The sequence below is a fragment of the Echeneis naucrates genome, chromosome 14 (genome assembly GCF_900963305.1).
Source record: "Echeneis naucrates chromosome 14, fEcheNa1.1, whole genome shotgun sequence".
NCBI lineage: Eukaryota > Metazoa > Chordata > Actinopteri > Carangiformes > Echeneidae > Echeneis > Echeneis naucrates.
In genome coordinates, this window is record NC_042524.1 from 15465683 (window position 1) to 15486996 (window position 21314).

At 39.7% G+C, this 21314-nt stretch overlaps 1 protein-coding gene across 2 annotated transcripts in view; it reads right to left on the minus strand.

Moving 5' to 3' along the window:
* Positions 1 to 21314, minus strand: part of gabrb4 (gamma-aminobutyric acid type A receptor subunit beta4) — a 43002-nt gene that overhangs the window by 3546 nt on the left and 18142 nt on the right. For both annotated transcript variants that reach the window (XM_029518932.1, XM_029518933.1), the window contains 4 exons: positions 14292 to 14359; positions 12234 to 12454; positions 3367 to 3449; positions 813 to 950 (listed from right to left, as the gene is read on the minus strand). In XM_029518932.1, coding sequence (XP_029374792.1) covers positions 813 to 950; positions 3367 to 3449; positions 12234 to 12454; positions 14292 to 14359 — 510 coding nt within the window. The remainder of the gene's footprint in view (positions 1 to 812; positions 951 to 3366; positions 3450 to 12233; positions 12455 to 14291; positions 14360 to 21314) is intronic.

The window sequence follows — 21314 nt, forward strand, 5'->3', positions numbered from 1 at the left end:
AAATGAAATAAAATCATGGGGTGTTAAATGAATTGGGCAAATACCTTACCATATGTCACCAAAACGTTTGAAGTCACATCTTCCCATTATGCCCATATGCTAAATATGAAGCTAAGGCTTATCTTAACATAATGACTGGAAACAGGGGGAAATAACTCTCCTGGCTCTGTGGAAATAGTCATGGTCATAGTCAACGGTTTCTAAAACAAAAAATTGATTTAACGTTGTATTAACTGATGTATTTCTTCACTGATTAAACCGAGTAGGAATTTACAGCAGATCCAGGCAGGCTATTTCTTTCTGTGTTTTAAACTAAGGTAACCTCCGTTTCCTATAGGGTTATATTAAACATATAGATCTTTGCAACTAAATCACAGCCAAAATAAAATAAAATATCTGTTTCCTTCAAAAAGTCAGTGAGCGGAAACTAAAGCTGCACTTAGACCATATCCATATTCATCTGCACTGTTTATCTTGTTTTAAATTGAAGTTGTTCAGATTGTATAAGAAATATTGATTATGTTTGAGGATAAAGAGGTTGTGAGTCAGCAGTTGGTACTTTAGGTTTTTTTTTCCCAACAGCCCATATTATACACATGTGGAAATGGCCACAACAATCTACTGCACTCAAAGAAAAACTGTTTTTTCGGCATGACCCCGATTTAAACATATTCCCCACAGTTACAGTGACGTATTGACGCCTACTCCCTGGTGTCTTGGATGCAGATGTGTTTATAGACCATGTAAGCATCATTTTGTTTGTCCAATGAACACTTTCGCTTTAATTACACTCAGTAATTTTACAGTCTTACCTGTAGTGAACCTGACTTCCCTGGACACCAACCAGATGTCCACAATGGAGAACTGAGGTAACTCTAACTTGTCCACACCTGTCACAGCATTGTCTCCTCCTTGCCAGAAGAATACAATGTCATCTGTGGTATATCCATCTGTGTCAAAGTCAGGGCAAATTCAAGAGGGGGAGGAAAATTACAGTGTCAGTGTGACGAGGAAACAACCATTGTAGTTTCTATTCTATGCCTGCTGCGAGAGTTTGGCTAAACTTTAATATACAGTATCAAACACTTGTTTCTAAGAAAAGCCATTGTGCATTACATTTATTGAGGGCTGGGATAGTTCATAACATATGTAGTCTTAACTTTTGGAGCCTGCACTGCAGAATCTGTGATAACACCTAACATGGCCTGAAAGCTTTTACCTTGAGCTTTAAACGGTCCCATAGATAAAGAAACAGGATGGAAAACAAAATAGCTTGCAAATATTTGTGTTTTGGAAATTAGCAACTAAATTATTGTTTTGTTTTGTTCATTTCCAAACTCACATCACACATCTGTGTTTTTAAATTTTGAGCTTTTCCCAAATGGTAGCAAAGTCCATTTATAGTAGCTGTGCACCGTTAACAAGTTGCATGTCATCATCTGAGCAGATGTTAGATTGAATTAATATTAAATCATTCAAAATACAACAAAACATCAATTTAAATTCCACCAACTTAAATTTAGATATTATTCATGTCAAAGTCACAGTGAGTGCTGTAGTCAGAAAGCAGAAGATAAATGTTAGAAGGAATGATTCTGTTTTCTCCAGGAGGACCACGTCACAGCAAACTTAAAAAAAAAAAAAAAAGAAGTACTTCAGTCAAAAACAATCCAGCCGAAGATTTAAATCAGTCTGCTCTGCAATCACATGCTCCAACTTCTTTGGAGCTATAGCACTGCAAACATTACTAGGTGCATGAATATTCATTAACATGTGTCACTTTCTATGGTGCTCCCACACATTCTCCACTTGCAGTGCAATTGAAAGTGACCACAGCGGTAGATTTATGTCAATAGGCCAGTATACACTCACTGCAGAGCAATTTCTCAGTCCAGGAAGTGTTAGTATATCTCCTGTTCTACTGCCGCACGCCCAGGCCTGGATGGCACTAAACTCACTAAGGTACTGGGATTCATTACCATTAAATCTCTGTCTAAGGTTATAGGGTACGGAAATGTGACATTTTCCATGGAATTGAAACAACTGCCTGCCTGATCAATCAAACCGATGGCTAATGTGCACGATCCCCGCTCATGCAGAGCACCCCATGAGCATAAACAGCAGATATAAGTTTTTAATTCATGGCATATCCATATTTCATTGCTTACTGAAGGCCCTGAGGGTAAACACTCTGCAGTTTTATCTTGAACAGCAAGAACCACAAATATCTGGTGTATTGCGCAAGTGGGTGTGATTGATGAAGTGGTCAATGAAAATGTTCAAGCAAATACAGTTTTTAATTACACCAAGCACATTTTTCTCCTGAATAATGATTTATCTAAATTAAAGCATTGGAAGAAAAAAGCTGTGAAACCGTTAAATTATACTGTACAAATTCAGCTTTTTTTAAATAGAAAACTTAATGAAGGAGGGAGAGCTTCTGAGATAATAACACTGATGATTTAAATATGAAGAAAAAATCTTTATCTTGATAGTCAACTAGCTTTATTGAGGAGCGTCCCTTTAACCATCATCAGAATGATGTTCATCCTCTCTAACATGATAACAGCATTTTTAACTCTTCTGAAAGATTTGACTGTGACAGATCACCACGTGCAAGTTAAGTTTACCTGTGAGCACCGAAATAATATCATCTGCATTTCAAGTCAATTTGAAGGGATTGTGAAAAACATAAATGGAAAAATGTGAAGTGTTTGAAAGAAGATAATGATTTAGGAATACTGGCCATGATTTTTGAAGCAACTCAAATTGAAACAGGTTTGCCAATTAAATCTGAGCATGAGATGCAACACAGAATATTTTTCAATAGTGCAGATATTAACTTTTGTATTTTTACTATAATAATATATTTTGTCAGATGCATTATCACATCTTTGTTACTTAATCAGTGCTAAATATATTAGTTGCTTGTTATGGTGGATGTGGTGGGTAAGCTAGTATTAAACTAATCTTGTTGAGACATTACGTGACACCAATGTGATTTGGGGGTTAAGAGCTCAGTAATCAGTTTTCCTTCATTCAAAGATCCAGGGGTGCTCTTCTCCATTGGCCACACTGAGGGAATACTAACCAATGCACATCATCAAGCGCTGTGATTCTTTTTCATTTGAAGACACGCCAAATATTTCACTAACTCCTCCTCAAAATTTCCCCCCACAAATGTATTCACCCAAGGGGGGAAAAAAAAAAGATCAAACTTCTGTGATTTTAAGGGAGTGATAAATCAGTGTAAACACCTTTCTGTCTGATTATTGCTTCTGAGGGCTGCCTAAAAAACAGCGGAAAGGTCTTTGTTGCGACAGATGAAATCAAAATACACCATGAAGGTTCTCCTGTATTACTCACAGCTTTCAATTTCCAGAGTGCAGTTCTGTTCATCAAGAGGATACCTCCTCAGGTCCATCATGCAAGCAGCCGTGGTGGTTATTCTGAGAAGAAAACACAAGCAGAACAATGACTTAGGTGATATCACAAAGACAAGGGTCAACATGAGCATAGAGAGGTCTTGATATGAGGCAGATTAGTTTTGACATGTCGCACAATATGAACCATCACGTCCACTCACGCTTTAAATGCACAGTATGTCTTTTTCTGCTCCTATAGGGTCCTCATTACAAACAAGGAAAGAAGAGTCGGCGTTTGGCGACGTTGTAAGGTAGCAAGGCATCGTGGCAGTTGTTATATGTAAATATATGATAAATATGTGTTTGTGTGTGTGTGTGCGCGTATATCAAACTGTATGTTCGGCTTCACCTAGTTACATAAATGAAAATAAATACAATAAAATGTGGCTTAAAATAAATGGCACTTTGATAAAAACAACAACAGCCACACCACTGACACAAAGTGGGATACATCAGCATCCACAGGCGTCTTCCCGAAAGACTGTTAACTTGAAGTTCTAGATATCTCTACGTTTGAAAATGGCTGAATAATTGGAATAATGTAAATTCCCCAATAAGCATTGACACAGTTGCTTTTAGACATTTCAAAAGAGAAAAGTTGCACATTTGTTTAATATGTTTACTACACATCGCTGTACCGCTCCTTTCTTAGTAATTATTTTGTGATTATTTGCAGAAAATGTGAAATTGCTGCATCAGTTAAATAATTCAAGAGAGGCTTTTAAGATTTTATTATGGTGACCACATTTTGCCAATATCACTTGTATCATAGTGCACATTGGCAGTCACTGACCTGTTAAACCTTTTAAGGTCATTAAAAAGGGAGCAGTGGACCGTTGTGTGCTCATGACAGGGGAGACAGAGAACAAACCTTTGCTCGCTGATGTTAAGAGTTTGCCCTCACAATGACTTTCACCATTTGTCCTACTGTTTTAGAGACGCTTCAGTGTGATTTATTTTTATGTTTCTGTGAGTAGTCTGGAAACGTCATTTCTTTTTACTTGGATCACTAAATGTTCAGCCTCTGTGCACGATTTTGTCAATTTGCGCAATTTATTGCTCCGACCGAGATATGCATTTCTGCCAGGTAGCTTTAGGAATGATGTATGCACAGTTGTTTATTAATGTCAATAAATCCAGCAACCCAGCAAAACAGCTTTGGCTACAAATTATAAACGTACAGCTCATTGGCATTTAACTTATATTTACCGGAGCAGCACATTTTAGTAATTACATTTCTGTGGTTCATACAGGCTGATATGTGTTCATCACGCCAGCTTCCATTCACTCACTACCCTCCTGTGTAAATGAAACAGAGAAATTAATTTTCAGCTCATCATCTCTGTGTCAGAAACCAGCAGCACGTTAACAGGGAAAGTTTGATGTGTGCACAGTATGTGCCTCTATGCATGTTAGATCATGATGAGGGTGATACCAAGCTTTACCTTTTCAAGCATATTTCAGATTTTTTTATGTATCATTAATCACTTTTTAGTCACCAATTCTGCTACACTTTTAGATTGGCGCGATAAACACTGTACACAGCCGTCTACAGTGCACAGTAATACAGGAGGTAATTTATTATTTGCAGTGGAAATACACTGCCTGAACGCAGAGTTCGTAAATTGGTCATGGTGGGGTGAACCAAGTGCCATTGTTGGGTAATTGGAAAACAAAATATGTCCTACGAAAGCTGATTGGGCCAGATTAACACACAAACACGTTGGGGCCACCGGGTCCCTGATGGCAGAATGCACAAGAAGGGCAAAGAAAATAATAGATAAAGAAAATGTGTGACAGGTATGTATTTATTATTTACATTGACACTGAGCCGCATTCTGCTGCACAAGCAATAAGATGCTCAAACTGCACCCTGTGCTGCACCTCCCTGCTGTCTCTTAGTACTGCTGTGGCCAGAGCGTAGCGGGGCCACAGCCCATACACACTATGACAAGAGAACATCCTGCCTCATTACATTAATGGGAAAGCTCACATGGCACTTAGGAGGAAAAGTTGAACAGCAAACAATGTTCCTTCACTGTGCTGTGGTCGTACATTTTAATACTGAAAATGAGTGGATGAATTGTGGAATGAACAACTTATGGAGGATGTAAAAGGAGGAGAAAAGTGTTTTAAAGATTTGAAAGAAACATAATCCAACTTTATCAGCTCTGGTCTTCCATTTTAAACGCTGGATCTCTCTGTGATACTGCATTATTTCATTTGTCTTACAAATCACATGCAGCCTCTCATGTTTCACACTCCGCACATACAACTCGAATCATGTCATCAATTCGCAACTTAGACATGTCTATATATAGATTAAGGCATTGCCTGTGACATCTCAGTGGGCTCAAGTTGGAAACGTAACAACAAGAACTTAAGACAGCTGAATCATTACCAAGAGAGCCCGGCTGGTGATACAACAGATTATGTCAATGTTGAGATATGTTAAGTTTTGTTTGAATGTAAAATGGAAGGACATGTATGTTTGTTGTTTATTTAAAAATATTCCAGGCTAAAGAAACTTTATTGTTGATTTGTTTAATCTCTTTAAATTCAAATGACAACACGCTATGTAAAAATATACATTAAACGGGATTCATTTGAGACCAAAAAACAAACAGAAGGAAACAATGTCATTAATAACATGACTTTGGCAACCGAACAGTTAAAGCCCATAAGACCTATCTTCGATGTGTCTGTGTCTAAAATAACCAAAACTCTTGGCCTTAAATGTTCTTAATGTAGGATCCCATCATTCATAGTATGAGCCTGACCGAGAAAAGGGTCCTAGGTATCACCAACTCAGTAACATCACAACCTTTTGATTCTGATTTGGCTTATTCTATATATTTATATTGTTTTTAATTGAGTTTGAGTCAGAAAGGTTTCTCTGGGTATTCTGGTAAAAGCAAAATGTATTGTTGTTAATATTATTAGTAATATTGTTGTTTTTGTTATTATTACTATTTTTCTAAATTGTTACCAAACAAACTTGGCACTAAAAACTGAAGCAATATGTCGCCAAAAGGTGAAAATGAGATTAAGTTGTATCTTTAAGAAACTAAAATCTCTGCGGGAAACCTCAAGCTGCTTCCTCTGCGATCGTGCACAGGACGACATACTGTATCCTGACAGGAGTTACAGTCACCACTCTTCAAAGAAAATACCGCTGGTACAGTAGAGTAGTGAAAGAGTGAAGTCCTGGCAGAGGCAGCAGCTTGGAGTAATGGAAAGAAATGAATTCTTTGCCCCTTGGCAGAGAGAGAAAAAACCCCCACTACGAATAAAATTGACTTTTTATGTGACACTTAACAAGTCAGGAGAGCATCATCATTGAGTAGGCACAAGTTGGGACGGCTCACAGCGAGGGGCCTGGGATTTGGAAATGTCAGCAGATGTAGGTCAGCAACTTATAGTCCCATCAGAGATGGTCAGCAGCAGCAGCCTCAGACCTGAACAGGCACTGCAGTCCAGCGCTCAGCAGTCTCTGTGCTGTGTCAATTTTAAGACAACAAGCAATATTAACAGCTTTGTTTTTGGGGGGTTTTCTTTTGTTGTTGTTTTTTTTGTTTTTTTTTTCAGATGGATAAAACTAATAATTAAATGCGCATTCTTCACATTGTCAGAGGCCACCCTTGGCTCCTGTGACTATGTATCATGCCAGCACAACACAACCACCAAAAACAACCTGGAGGTGGATCCCAGAAAGCTTAGCACTACAGACAGGGAGGTTTTCAGATATGTGAGCAATAGTTTTGACACCTACACAGTCTACTCCTGTATCCTTCTCTGTGAGGTAGCTCGCTTACCAAACAAAGATCATTGTACTACACCGTGGTCTAATAAAAAGAGGAGCATGAGAGAGCAGATTTACAGGAATGGGAAGAGAGAAAACACCATCTGGCGAAAGCTGAGCTCAACAAAGTCCTCAATGCTCTCAGGGCCCAGTGTACTACCGAACTGGACGGTCCATGCGCTAACGATGATTCAGCCCTCTCATCTCACTGGCAAGTTAGAAAAACATGCTCGATCGTGCACACCAGGCCCTCCACTTTCTACTGACACTGACTTCTTTTATTGATGTTTGAAACAACTTTCTTTGTTTGCAACATCCAAATTCTCTCCTGCGGCACTCAGCAGTCCTCTGCCTCCTCCCTCCTCTCCATACAGAAATAAAGCACAAGGTTAAAATCTTGCTACGGTGTACTGTATCTCTCTTATGCGAAAACGGCTGTTTAAGCAAAGTTTTCAAAAATAATTTACATCTAGTCTGCTAGTTGGCTGCAGCTTTTTCAGATTTGATTTGAGCCTGCAGTACCACTGCAAAATCATACCTCCATCTTTTGATTTGCACAATCAATGTGCAGTCCCGGGGAAAGGAATTCAGTCAGGCTTCAGTCTGTATATTATAGTCGTATACAACATGTCAATGGTTGGAGCAATGTAAAAATACTCCATGACAATTAAAGTCTTGTTCCTCTGTTAATGTACAAAAGCATGATGATAAAATGCACAAAAGCAAAATTGCTGCTTCCCCAGAGGGATAGCCCCTTATTTCTTACCTATGCATTCAGTAAGTATTCCAACTTTTTATTGTAGCATTTTTGCAAAGGGCCAAATGATAAATCAAGGGAGAGAAAAAACCCACATCAATTTGTATTAATTTTTTCTTTAACTTCTCTCTCTCTCTCGTCGTAAAACGAATAAAAAAGAAATGAATTGAAATTTTTAACAATTTGGTCCTCAAATTGTGCGAAGGAGGAACTGATAAGAACTCACCTGGAAGGGTTACAAGCTAAAATAGTTGTACTATGTATTGTATTTACAAACTAATATGTAATGTCCTAATTTGAAAGTTATGATGAAGCTCAAATATTTCTATTGCAGTTTAACTATAAAGACATAACATAAACAGAAATAGTCAAATGACGTATCCAGTATCAACGCCCCACAATAAGAAGACCACAGCTTCAGTTCCTGGCCTGGGCCCTTTCTGTGTGGAGTCTGCATGTTCTCCCTGTGCCTGTGTGGGTTTCCTCCCACCATCCAAACACATGCGTTAATCGGTGACTCCATACTGTCCGTAGGTCTGAGTGTGAGTGTGAGTGGTTGTTGGTCTCTGTCTGTCTCTGTGTGTTGGCCCTGTGATGGACTGGTGGCCTGTCTACGGTGAACCCGTCCTCACCCAGAGTGAGCTGGGAATGGCTCCAGCACCCCCCGCGACTTTGAAACGGATAAGTGGTGGAAGATGAATGAATGAATGTAAATATATATATATATACATATATACATACACACACAGTTAAGTTTGTCATTGGACTGTGGGGACCTTAGAAAGGTTGAGGCCCCTGATCAGCAATCTCTTACTTTGAAAGATCTGAGCTGATTAAAATGCAGGACTCTCAACAATTAGGGCGAAGATTCTTCTGCAGACATTTTTGTCTTCTTCTTTGGTTGCAACATATTTTAAATAACCCTGATATCGAATGTGTATGTTTTTTATATATGAATATATAAGATGTTGATGCATTCTGACTGCTGAAACCACAGAATAAAAGCTGGAGGTACAGTGAACGCATCGCTCAAACATCCAACATGAGATGAGTGGATCAAAAAATGAGGACACAGTTGTGAAGCAGAGAAAATATGAGCTTAAACTGAAAACAAAAATAGAACCGGTTGATCAACACAAGAACGCAGCCTGGTTTAAAATCAGTGCGAGCAGTAGAAATCAAGGTAAATAGAGGCTTAGATAAACAAAAACCGGCATCAGCACATTTCACAGTGAGTGGATAGGTGAGCGCACAGCACAAGGTGCAGCAGTGTGTGTAATGTGATTGTCCACAGTTTGTATTCTACCGGCCTCACAAGCAGCACAGGGGACAGATTCAAACAGGCGGTCTTTACAAGAAAATGCATTTAAGACAACAAAAAACCTCAAGCGAGCGGACGTGAGACGTGCAACATTCAAATGAGCTGAGAATACAATGTCTCTTGTTAAAGTTTCATCAACTGTTCTGCAGAAAAAAAGAAAGTCCACACAGCCCTTGGGCAAAGTCAAATATTTCAACAGAACGTTTTAATTGCATGCCTGCAGGAGGCTTCCAAAGGTCCCGGAATCACCACTGTATGTGCTAGCGTGCTGCCTCTAATCACTGCACACTGCTGAAACAATGGTCTGGAGGACTGATCCAAGAGTTTGACACCATCTGCCATGTGCTGTTACTGCAGTGAGCGATGACAGCTGCAAACCCCCGCGCAGTATGTCTGAGGATGAGATGCTGGAGGAGCGGCTGATGACGACGCCCTTTGCAGCGATCTTCGCTCTGTTCAGATTGGGAGTTTCTATGTCATGCAAGGCACAAAGCTAGTGGAGATGTAAACAGAGATGCACTGCCTTTTTCTTCTGGTTACGATGGTGCGTGCACCTCCTTGGTACTTCGGCGGCTCCAGAGGACGCCGTGTGTGCTTCGGTGTGCCAAGTGGATTATCTGGGAATGTTTGTCCAGACCGGAGGTCTGTTGTGATATTGGTGCCATTTTGGCATGGGATGGATTCTGTTTCCACCTGCTTACATTTGACACCACACAAACAAGTTCTTTGGCAAGTGCACATTAAAAACAATCAAAAGTCCATTTTAACGGCAAACAATTGAATTCGCAAGTGCTTGCAGCAAAAAGGAGGCCACCTTCTTTAAGTAAATTTTAACCCCGTGGCTATCAAACAGCAGAGAGAATAGGAGGTGGCCTGAGCTGATCTAATTGGCCAATATTCCTCTCAGAAATCATCTTTCCCTCCTGCTCCAGACCTCTTTCAGGACTGAACCGTTCTGCTCCAGCATTGCTCCTGGACATCTGCTCACCAGCTAAAATGAGTTTGCCACACCCGTCTGCCACTGTCACAGATTGCATAGAGCAAATGCTAAAGATTCATTTAGTGGGCTGACATTTGCAGCAGAAGTGAGACTGCATTTCCTCCCCGTCTTGTGAAGAGTCATAAAAAGAAAGAGGAAAACTTTTGCCATCACATCTCTTTTTGTCAACACCAAGTCAGTAATTCAGAGTTTGCGAATACTGATCATCATATTAATAATTCATTGCCTCATATGATCTAAACCTTGTCAATGCTATTTTCTTTTATTCATGGAACAAAACACGTTCCCTGCTTCTTTGCTGCCATCAAACTATTTTATTTTAATGACTTGTTTTGAGAAAAGCAGCCATTCTGAGTTTGAACAAACAAACCCAGGACGCTTTCTTACTTTAAGCCATCCCCGAGGGATTTTAGATGGGTCCCTATGTGCACACTACAGTTGACTGAATTGTCTTGTTTGTCAGTGATCTGGGACATTTAGGTGGTAAGCATTTTGAACCTTTTTATAGCCTTTCCACGTCACCGGATCTCAGATTTAACATCATCTCTCGCTCGTTCAAGAACATTGTTGTTTTCCTTGTGCCACGCTTAGAAGTTTGAAGACTATTGGCATTATAGATATAGAACTTACAAGTCTATTTATTGTTGCCAAAAATAAACCTGTCACAATCAATCCTGCCACAGGACTGAACTACACATAGCAGCAGAGATGATCTTGTTTTTTCTGGTGCCACATGTGATCGTGAGGTTTTCTCAGTTTTTTACTTGCAGTATTAATGCCACATGACAGAGGCCACTGACAAAGATAGCAGTTATTTAATTAAAATTATCATGTGGCTGGGTCAGCTGTCTACTGCTGACAAAAAGCATCCCCCCTTCCCATCTGTCAATTAAGATCTGCAGCAGGACTGTCTCCTTTTTTATGCTCTAAAAATCCATTTAATTGCTCTTTTTAGCTCTTGCTCTTGATCTCTACTCATGATACCTTCCTTCTGTTGATGGTTCTCCGGCGTGGATGAAATATTTTTCCACATTTTCTTTTCAGGACATCATGCATGCCTTGCATTATTAAATAGTTCCAAAAGTGAAATTAAAAAAGACATGGAAAATCCATTCTATTCTTTATATCCAACCAGCTTCTTTTTTGGGGCAATTCCCAGAATGCATTGGCTTGGAGGCAACTTTCCTGGACTGGCTACCAGTCATTTGCTGGGAGCAAACATTCTCATTCGCATTAACTCTTTGGAGCCTATCTGAGAGTCCACTTCCCCTGTTTGGGCTTTGGACTGAGAGAGCAAACGGGGGACGTGAAGCAGTTCAGGAGAAAAGCAGTTCAATTCTTCTCTGCAGCTACATCAATTATGGGAAAATGCTAAATCCAAGAAATGTAGTGACAGTAGCAGCGCACGAAGAGTCATGAAGTCAGTGAACCATGATATCTACCCAACGTTTGCATTAGCCGCCATAATCTACTGGCCATACCAGACTAAGTCAGGCTGCAGCAGCAAAACCCCTGAGTGCCCCTAAGTGAGCACCATTGCCTTTTATTGCTCATGAATTCATCATTTGAGTTGGAAGAGAAAGAATGTATGTCTTCTAAAAAAAGTCATATGGTATCTTTTGAACTCACATTATTTAAGAACAAAATTGCGGGGATGCGCTGAGAATGAACTCATGCTCTGATGCTGAAACCTTCCTCTGAGGAGTGGAGTGTGTCTCTCAAACTAAATTCTTTTTTCTTCGATAAATCAGTTCTGAAAATGTTCACCTGGACGAAACATGGTAAAATGTAGAAAGAGAAAAACAAAACAAAACACATAAATAAAAACGCAACATGATATCTATGTCCTCGTGCTTAGCCAGGTTAACATGAACCACAGGACCGACTGAACAGAGTGCATGAAATCTATGTACATAACAAATGATTACCTCAGGCCATATAAGACAGTGCCATCGGGGTGCAGTCGGATCATCCGGTTTTTTACTGTCACGCCGTGAAGAAAGGACTTCTTGTCATTGAGGAAGTAGGTGTCAGGGAGCCAAAGTTGGTCTGCTACACGGTTGTCCAGAGTCAGGTTGAGGTTCAGCTCACCATAGGCCAAACGCTTATCTCGCCAGCTCTGCTGGAAATACATTGTGATGGTGTAGTCCTATAGAGGAGGGAGGAATAAAAACCTACATGAAGTCACGGACCAAAAAAAAAGAAATAAATAAATAACAATCCAGTTATACACAGGGTCATGAGTTTCAGCATCATGTTATTGTAGCAACAATAACATTTTCAGAGTCTCTTGTTGTTTCTTGCCAGTGTCTGAAACGAACACAGATGTTGAAAGAAGAAATGGTGGGCATTGTTTATCATGCCAATACATTTTACAGTTAATGCAAGTCTGAAATGGCATAGCAATATAAGAAAGTCATAACCACTCTGCTTAACTTCACCACAAAATTCAATATAGAGTGGCAACTTTGATAAAACATATAGAAATTAATAAATGTATTTATATCAACATCTACAACTGCTTTTTTACAGAATAAGAAATCTACTCAAATCTACTCGGCATCACATGGAAGGACATAGGCAACCCACCAACAGACACAAAAGAGCTTCTGTATGAAACAGTATTTTCTCAGGTGAAAATATAATGTCTGCCAGCTGATGCATCAGTGGCTCTGTGGTCACTGTACCGTCTACAGTGAGTGACGTGAAAAGCACGTCTCACACTTGATGTAAAACCCACATGGTCAGAAAATGGTGAAGATGATTCAAAGAGTCGAAATGCTGTGTGAACCAGTTTATGGTGCGTCGCCTCACGCCTTCATATACAGTAGCTCACTGTCTTAGCAGCTGTGCTAAATTCACTATGAGCACTGTGTTCAGCATTTCCCAAAGAATTTCTCTTCCTATCAAATAGTGCAGTGTAGCCTTGATCTTTCGATCCAATTGCACAACAACCTGCAGTCTGAGCATTATGCACATTAAGATACAAAGTGTCCCTTACATCTTAATTTATTAATGATACAGAGAGCGTTGTATTGAAAAATGTCACTTGTGAACATATGATTAAACACCAAGCTCCTAATGAGCACTCACCCGTACTGTCGATATACAAATCGATCAACCTTGTCATCAATTTGTCATGAGAAATGAACACTTTCCAATGCAGACTTCCACAAAAAGTATTTTTCACTAGTCTGACATAAACACAGACACAGCCTTGACCATGTACTAAAACAGCAGGTGGTCACAAACATTAACTCTCTATTTGTTTTAATATTTCAACTGGTATCAAAGTGTTGAAGGTTGTATCTAATGTAATTGAGAATCTATCCCTGCACGGCATCTTGTCTCATGAATTAAAGACGCTGTACAAAAGAAATGCTGCGAGTTTACTTTGAACAGGTGGATGATGGTCATTTGAGCACTTCAGAAGCAAAAATGAGACAGAATATGGACAGAGAAAAAGAAAACATCACAAAATAGAAAACCATGTGGGAGGAATGAGCCGCCCAGGGAGTGACTGTCACACTGAGTGAAATAAAGAAAGTCCTGACAGACAGAATGACGTCATCGCTCAGACTCCAGCCATATTGCCTTTCCTCACTGCTCACCCTGCATTTCTGACTACTCTCAAGCCTGTGCCAGAGTAAAATGTATTTCCTGCAGAATAGTGACCGAATTAAACTGCAATTGAATGATCAGTAGTCTCAAGAAATCAAGGAAAAAAAAACAAAAAAAACCTTGACCGATGTTTCTATTTCTAACCAGCCTGACCAATGCAACTGACAACTGGTTATTCTGTGGGAGGCCATTGAGGGATATTGTATTTGTTGGATAAGATGGCAGGATGGAGGTGTGTGGGAACTGCAGCCTCCAAGTCAATAATAGAGTGAGCCGAGGCAAAAGCTGCAGTGTGAGGGCAAAGTGGAGAAAACAGTAAGGCCAACCACCAAATGTGAAAAAGAAGACGTAAGACAAAAACCTACCATGTTTACTTCTGAGATGGAGTCGATGCTCGCTATGTTGATGCTCATTCCTACGATGACTGGAGGACCTGGGGGCACAAAGCAAAAATGAATGTCACCACAAAAGAGCAAAAAGGATTACAAGCAACTGCTGGATATAGAAAACACTTTGGTGTGCACTGAGCAAAGCGAACAGTGCAGTGATAATGGAAAATGAACAGTTTCCTCAAGCCGACTTTAAATTCTTAAACACATACACCACCAGTCCCACCAGTCAGACATTTCTGAGCACCCCCATTTTCCTTAAATGGGACAAAAGGAAGTGGTGAATAAAAAAGTTTAAGTAATCAAACACTAAAAAACTTTCAGGAATTGAGTAGAAAACGGGAATGGAGTGAAATAAGTTGCAGCTTTTGTGCAGCAATCCAAGTAAATGAAGGCTGGAAAGTTAATGCAAACACTTCCCACAACTGCCTTAAACAAATCCTCTGTGTTGGAATAAACGGTGTTACTCCACCCTCTGACGCACAATTTAAACCGTACTGTGGAGCAGGAAGTCAGACACAAACACTGGTTGGACCTACAGGTTCATCTTATGGCAAAAGCCAAAACATGAAGAGGAGAAAAGAACTAGATGGCGGCTTCACATGACGGAAGAGCAGCACAGACTCCAGACTTAAACGTGGAGCTGCTTTCAGATGAGAATGACGGGCAGGAAAACACAACACATTCATGGGAACATCATCTAGCAAGAACAGTGTTGAGGTAAACAACGACATGAGTATGTTCAGCGGCTGGAAGAGTCAAAAATGCTAATTCAGTTGAGATCAACAAGAATTTAACATTTCATCCTCATTTGTAAAATCTGGAGCTGATTATTTTAATTTGAGAAACACTGAGACACGGATTGTGTAAATTGAGGTGTTCTAACTTGTGACTACAGTACTACATGCTTTCTTTGGGCTATAATAAAACAAGGGATTACTTTCAAAATCTCTTTTGCATATAAAGAGCGACCACGAGCTCTTTGTCCACTCATTCAGCACATTAAGCAGCAATGAAATAATCCCATTCTAAAGGCAAACATCAGATAAAACACACACTATTGCGTTACCTCCATATGTTCAGTTATGTCAATAAAAAATCTACTTGTACACACAGTTTACTCTTACTGTGCACAGTGACAAAGCAAATTCAAATCTACTTCTGCTGTTCAAGCACTGCAAGTAGAACAGAAAGTAGAGATCAGTTCCTCTGAGGAGCTTATGAAAGAGAAAATGCACTCATCCATGATAATTTCTAGCCTAGCAATTCATGTAAAGGAACAGGAAGAGCAAACTGTGCCTCATTTACATGATTACAGTACATGCTGTAGACATGTAAACAGCTCTGCACATCGACTCCCTTACATGCGCACCAAACACTTAGCCCACTTCAATTTTCAGACAACTTTAGGTTTACAAGGATTATCCATTCACAGTACCCGCAGTCACTGTAACCAGGCGTCAGTAACTTCAGATATTATGTGAGACTAGATGATTGTAAACAGCGATGCAGATAAACCTGCCCAAGGAGGCGCAGTTTTAGAAATGACTCAGAAGAAAACTGCGTGCTTACAATTTACTTGAAAAAACTGCCATGATAAGTATCCACGTGCAGGGGTATTCCCCGAGCCTCCAGCTCACACAGAGTTTATTTGGTGTGTTGGTGTCAGCTCTTTTCAGATTAGATTTTATCCAAACAAACTCTGGAATATCAGCACCTTGCTACAACCGCAGTTCGTCTTTGGTCAACACACAGTAAAACAGAAAAACCTGGCTGCAGAGCCGCAGGGATAGCTGGGGGGGAGGGTCTGTGTGAACTTTTTTCCAAATTATTATTATTATTTCTTCTGTTCTTTACTTGAAACCTTTTCTAGTTTACAGCAAAATTTATACACCTAGATGACACCTGGTATGTGGAACTGTTGACGTTTTCTATCAAAAATGTATAAATTCCTTTCTTTCTATACATATTTAACATTTTACATTTACAGACGAATGTACATTCTCTGAAATGGGAATTGCTGACACAGGAAGCAGAAAAGAGTCATGTGTCAGTGCTGAATCAGTATATCCAGATAATGTTCCACAGTATTACAGTGGAAATGGCATTAGCATAAGGATCATAAACAACACAGAAAACAGCCCCACTACAGCGTGGACTTTACTGCAGCATATCATCACAGCGAACTGAACCCGTGACCTTCAAAATGACGGACGGAGGATGTTCATGTGTCTTGGATCTTTCTTGTTCTGTCTTTCTAGACCGCTTCTCTCCCTAATCTCTGTTTGTCGACAACCTTTTCGCTGACTCCCAAATTCAGGGGGGTTGATAAAAATAAAACCACAGAAGCTGCTAAAGATGAGAAAAATATTCAGCACTTCTCATATCACCTGCTCAGTAGCTGCTAGATGATGCTGCTTCTTCTTGTTCTATGCTTATTTTTTATAATATCTAAAACTTTGTACAGCCTCATTTTAATGTTCTGATGGGATTGTGTAATAACGGTGCATCTGGCTTCAAGAATGGAGCTCATTGTACAATAAATAAAATACAATGAAATAAAATAAGAATTAACTGATTTGGGCAAAAATGTTGAAAGCATCACTGCTGACAGCCAGGACATTATCCAGCCTTAGGCACAGTAATGTTTCAATGAACGCATCATCATCATAAAACACCTATGTACCCTATGTCAACAGATCACCCATGTCAATGCATGAATCCACCAGAGTTGTAAGAAGTGATTATATTTGCCCTGCATAACCACATTGAACACATGAAAACGTGATAGCTATAAAAAAAAAGTTATTAAATGGAGAAAACAAACAAAAAAGTAGGAAAACACAAGCAAAAGTAAGCAAATGGAAAAAGCACACATTAGTTAGGTTCTGCTGCTTTTTTATGGGCCTCTGCAAGTTACCTATCATAAAAGGTCATTATCTGTAAGCTTTGTAAGCTCCAAATGAAACAGAGCACTATCCTGTACAATCCTTACGATCCCGAGGTATTAGCGTCAGAAAATGCTCCCTGAAGCCTGAGGGCAGACAGTCGAGTGTCCTCATCTATGACGCCACAGTTGAGAGAAAATTTCTACTGTAAAACCCACAACTCAGTGCAGCACAGTGCATAGTACATCTATTAGAGGAATTTTAAAGAAAAGAAAATGTTGATGCTGTGAAACTGACTCTGAGCCACTGTTTTGATTTGTCCTGATTTATAAATGGCTTGGATCACTTCTTTCCTGAAGGTATTCGTTAAATATAACGTTTCTACCCAAATGCCAGCACTAAAATATCAACCAGCAAACCACCTGACTGGAAAGGCCCATCTATCCTCCCTCATATGTTCTGGGATCCTATTTCCTTGCGCAGCCTCTCCCACTACTTCTAAATACCCGAAGCTTTGCCATGTTCTCTGACCCATCTCCCATCTCTTTCTAAAAATGAATAAATAAATAAATAAATAAGGGGAGGGGGTGCCACATGAAAACAGATCCTTTTCTAATGCATATTTTGAACCTGCCTTAGGAAAAACAGAGGCACTCACTTTGTCACAGTGGCTCTCAAAATAAAACTGCTACCTGTACTCACACGTCACAAGTTGTTAAAAGTGCAGCTTGTCTTAAAAAAAGAAGAAGAAGAAGAAGAAATTTTTAAATAAGCATTTCTCTGTTAATGTTCAACAAACACTTGAAGCGTTGCCTTTTTTTTTTCACCACTGAATTCTTTAAAAGTAACAACAAAAAGTGAAAACTGATGAACAAAGTGCTGACTACACTCATTTTATAATCTGTCTTTTTGTTTATTAATAGTTGGATTTGGTGGTGAAACTGAGAGAAAGAGATCACACTGAATTATTATGTGTGAACACTCATATCAGTGAAGAGAAAGTTGCCACTTCTTTTCCAATAAGCCTCTGAATGTGGCTCTGGCTCGCTGGCTAATGTGGGCCGACGTCACGGGACGAGCTCCTCTGAACAGATGTCAGACGATGTCCTGGGTACAGATGTGGCACATTACAACAGAACAACCACAGCCACAATGCCCACTGATCTTTGATTGTTACTTAACTACATGGAGCGCTTTAATACCGGGCGCAGGCACAGCGCTCTGCAGTTACAACAGCTTTACACACATTTGACTAAATTGAAGGTGCCCCGTGAGATGTTTGGGTCACTGGTGGCGAGGCAGAGTAATAATTACAAGTTCTACTTACATACACATGAGAACGAACATGCCCAGAGTGATGCTGAAAAAGGCGCACTCATGGGAGAAGAGAAGAGAAAATGGTTTCTAAAGTCTCCACGTGATACTGTTAAGACACTTTGGTAGAGCGTTTGCCTCATCCGTTCATACAGTCAACACAGATAAGCATTAATTCAAGAGCTCATAATAAATAGTGAGGATCTTTAAGGTATGATAAGATTTTCGCAGCATTTCATTTTAGAATATCTTTATTTTTCTGCGTATTGTTGAGTTGGGGGAAAAAATTGATGCCACTTTTGGTAAATATAAAACTATAGTCATCAGTCAGTTATCTTAGCTTAGCATAAAGGACACTAAAGACACTAAATGTGGATACCAGCACATCCAAAGGTCCAAATCAACACCTTTTATATCATATTTGTTTAGTTCTTTTCAATCCTGAAACACAAAACTACAGTTTGTCAGGGGGTTGACGTGCTCGGACATTTCTTGGCCATGAACAATGACAGGAGTCTTGTCCTTGCTGTGAGGTTGCCGGGCAACCAGCAGAGACTTACACAGTTATCGCTCAGTAAAAGATGAATTCCCACATTTCAGCTCTATAGTTACTTAGAATTTTATAACACATCACTGACAATAAGTAGAAACGATCAACCATAACGATCACACAGTTAATCGGCTGCCATTCTTTCACTCGTGTCTATGGTGTACAATTTTACACTGTGAGTCTTTTGTGTGATAACACTTTCCTAGATTCTGTCATGGAAACTTCTGGTAGAAAATGGCATTACCATGGCAACAAATCCACAATCCAATTGCTGTATCGGTGAAATATCAATCATTAACTCATTTCTATCTATTCTAAGCTTACAACAGATGTGTTTGTTAATTAATGCACATTGTGATGAGTAACAGTGATCTCAGTATATTTGTATACCTCAGTTATCTGAGGTATACAGTCAGTATGCAGGTGTACTGAGGATTCAACAGTCAACATGAGGAGACTGATCACCTCGTTCACGCTGTTATTTCCCTGCTCGTGAGATTTTGGATGACTGGGTGTAAAATCTTGTGGCTCGACACTACTGTGCTACAATATGTCAATAAAACAGCTGCGGCATTTGTTTCCAAGCCTGTTAGGAAGTCAACAGAAGTCATTCACTCTCTGGTTCTCCACAGCCACTTTTAGCAAACAGGCCGTTTTGGGGCAATTTGCTTAGCATGCTGACTAAGCTGAGCTCATGGGTATTTGTTTGGTTAAGCTGAGCTTGCCCGCAGGTGGGTAATTTATCTTAGGTTCACAGTTAATCTACAGCCACACTTGCTGTCTCTAACTATTTGTGTATGTGAGTGCAACTAAAACTACACATGGGAGCAGGCGTTTATCATAACTAAGGAGACATTATAAAGTACAATATTAATGACTTTGGCATCTCAAAAATAAAAGCTGGTTATTCCATACAAATCCCACTAAGACATACTAAAATGACAGATACAAGCAGGAAACAGCTAAATGAATCTTTGGCACACTGATCTGATGGATTTGAAAGATGGGGTTAAAGTCCTAAAGGCCCCGCCCTTGATTGTGTTACATTCATAGACAGCAAGAAAAGCTTAAAAAAAAAAAAAAATAGTTTCAGGCGTCCTGAGGTAGGAGTCTACAATGTCCATTTAGCTGTTCCAAGTTTCCCACTTCGTCTTCATTTTTGTTTTGTGATCCGATGAAAATGACTCCTTGGAAACCACACACAAAAAAGGGTTAAAGGAGATATAGTTAGTATTAACCTCTATACTAATATAGCATTGTTACTGCTAGATCTGGACCTCCTGGGTTAACATGGGCCTAGTTCCTAATATTGTTGATAATATTTACATACCTGGGCTAAATGCTGCAATATTTTCATTACATTGTCACTGAATGATGACTGTAATGATGATTCTCACAACAATTCAGTTTGGCAGTCAGGCTCACTTAAGTGTTAGCATGGCTAGGAACGTTCACAGTAGCTGCTGTGTCCATCGCATTCACCAGACGGTTCATAAACTAGTCATGCATCGTGCTCTGCGTATCATGTGCTCACTCCTTGTTGACGGTTGCTTTTTTTTTATTTAGCCTAGCCTTCCCCTCCTTTGCTTATTATCTTGTGTGTTCTGTCCTCTCAGCTCCAACAATGTGTCGCCACATTCAGCTTCCAGTCTGACAGTCTTATCTCGCCTCAGGGCAAACAAGCTAAACTGATGTAGTGGGCGGTGCAGCTGCTCTATTTCATGCTTTCCTTGGTGTAGGCATTTCGTATCAAAACTATATAGGTTAAGTGTCGGGCAGAGGCCCCAAGTTTGTACGTCAGTCTGAGAGAACCGGATGTCCTCAGTGGTAATCTTGTTTTTCTAACGTGGACTGCACTTTAGATAGGCAACACCTCTGCGTGTGCTGTGTAAATCTGACAAATGCTGAAGAAACCACTTCATGGTTTAACTCTAAGACACCAGTCATATAGATAGACTTTAAAGGATAGTAGTGAATATGGGCAGTGGTTGTAACTCAGCAGCCACAGATCCTATAGCACATATAGGTAGTGGATCCCTTTAGTATTCCTTTGGTGATAACAAGGCATCACACTGCTTTTTAATATATTAGATGGACAGAAGGTGTGTGTGCGTGAATTCGATGGGGCTCAGACTGATACAGGCAGAAACTTTCAGCACACCCTGTAACCTCAACAGGTCTGAAAACAAATCAAAGGTGCTCTGTAACAGCAGCTATAAAAAAATTTTTAATTAACAACTGAAAAAA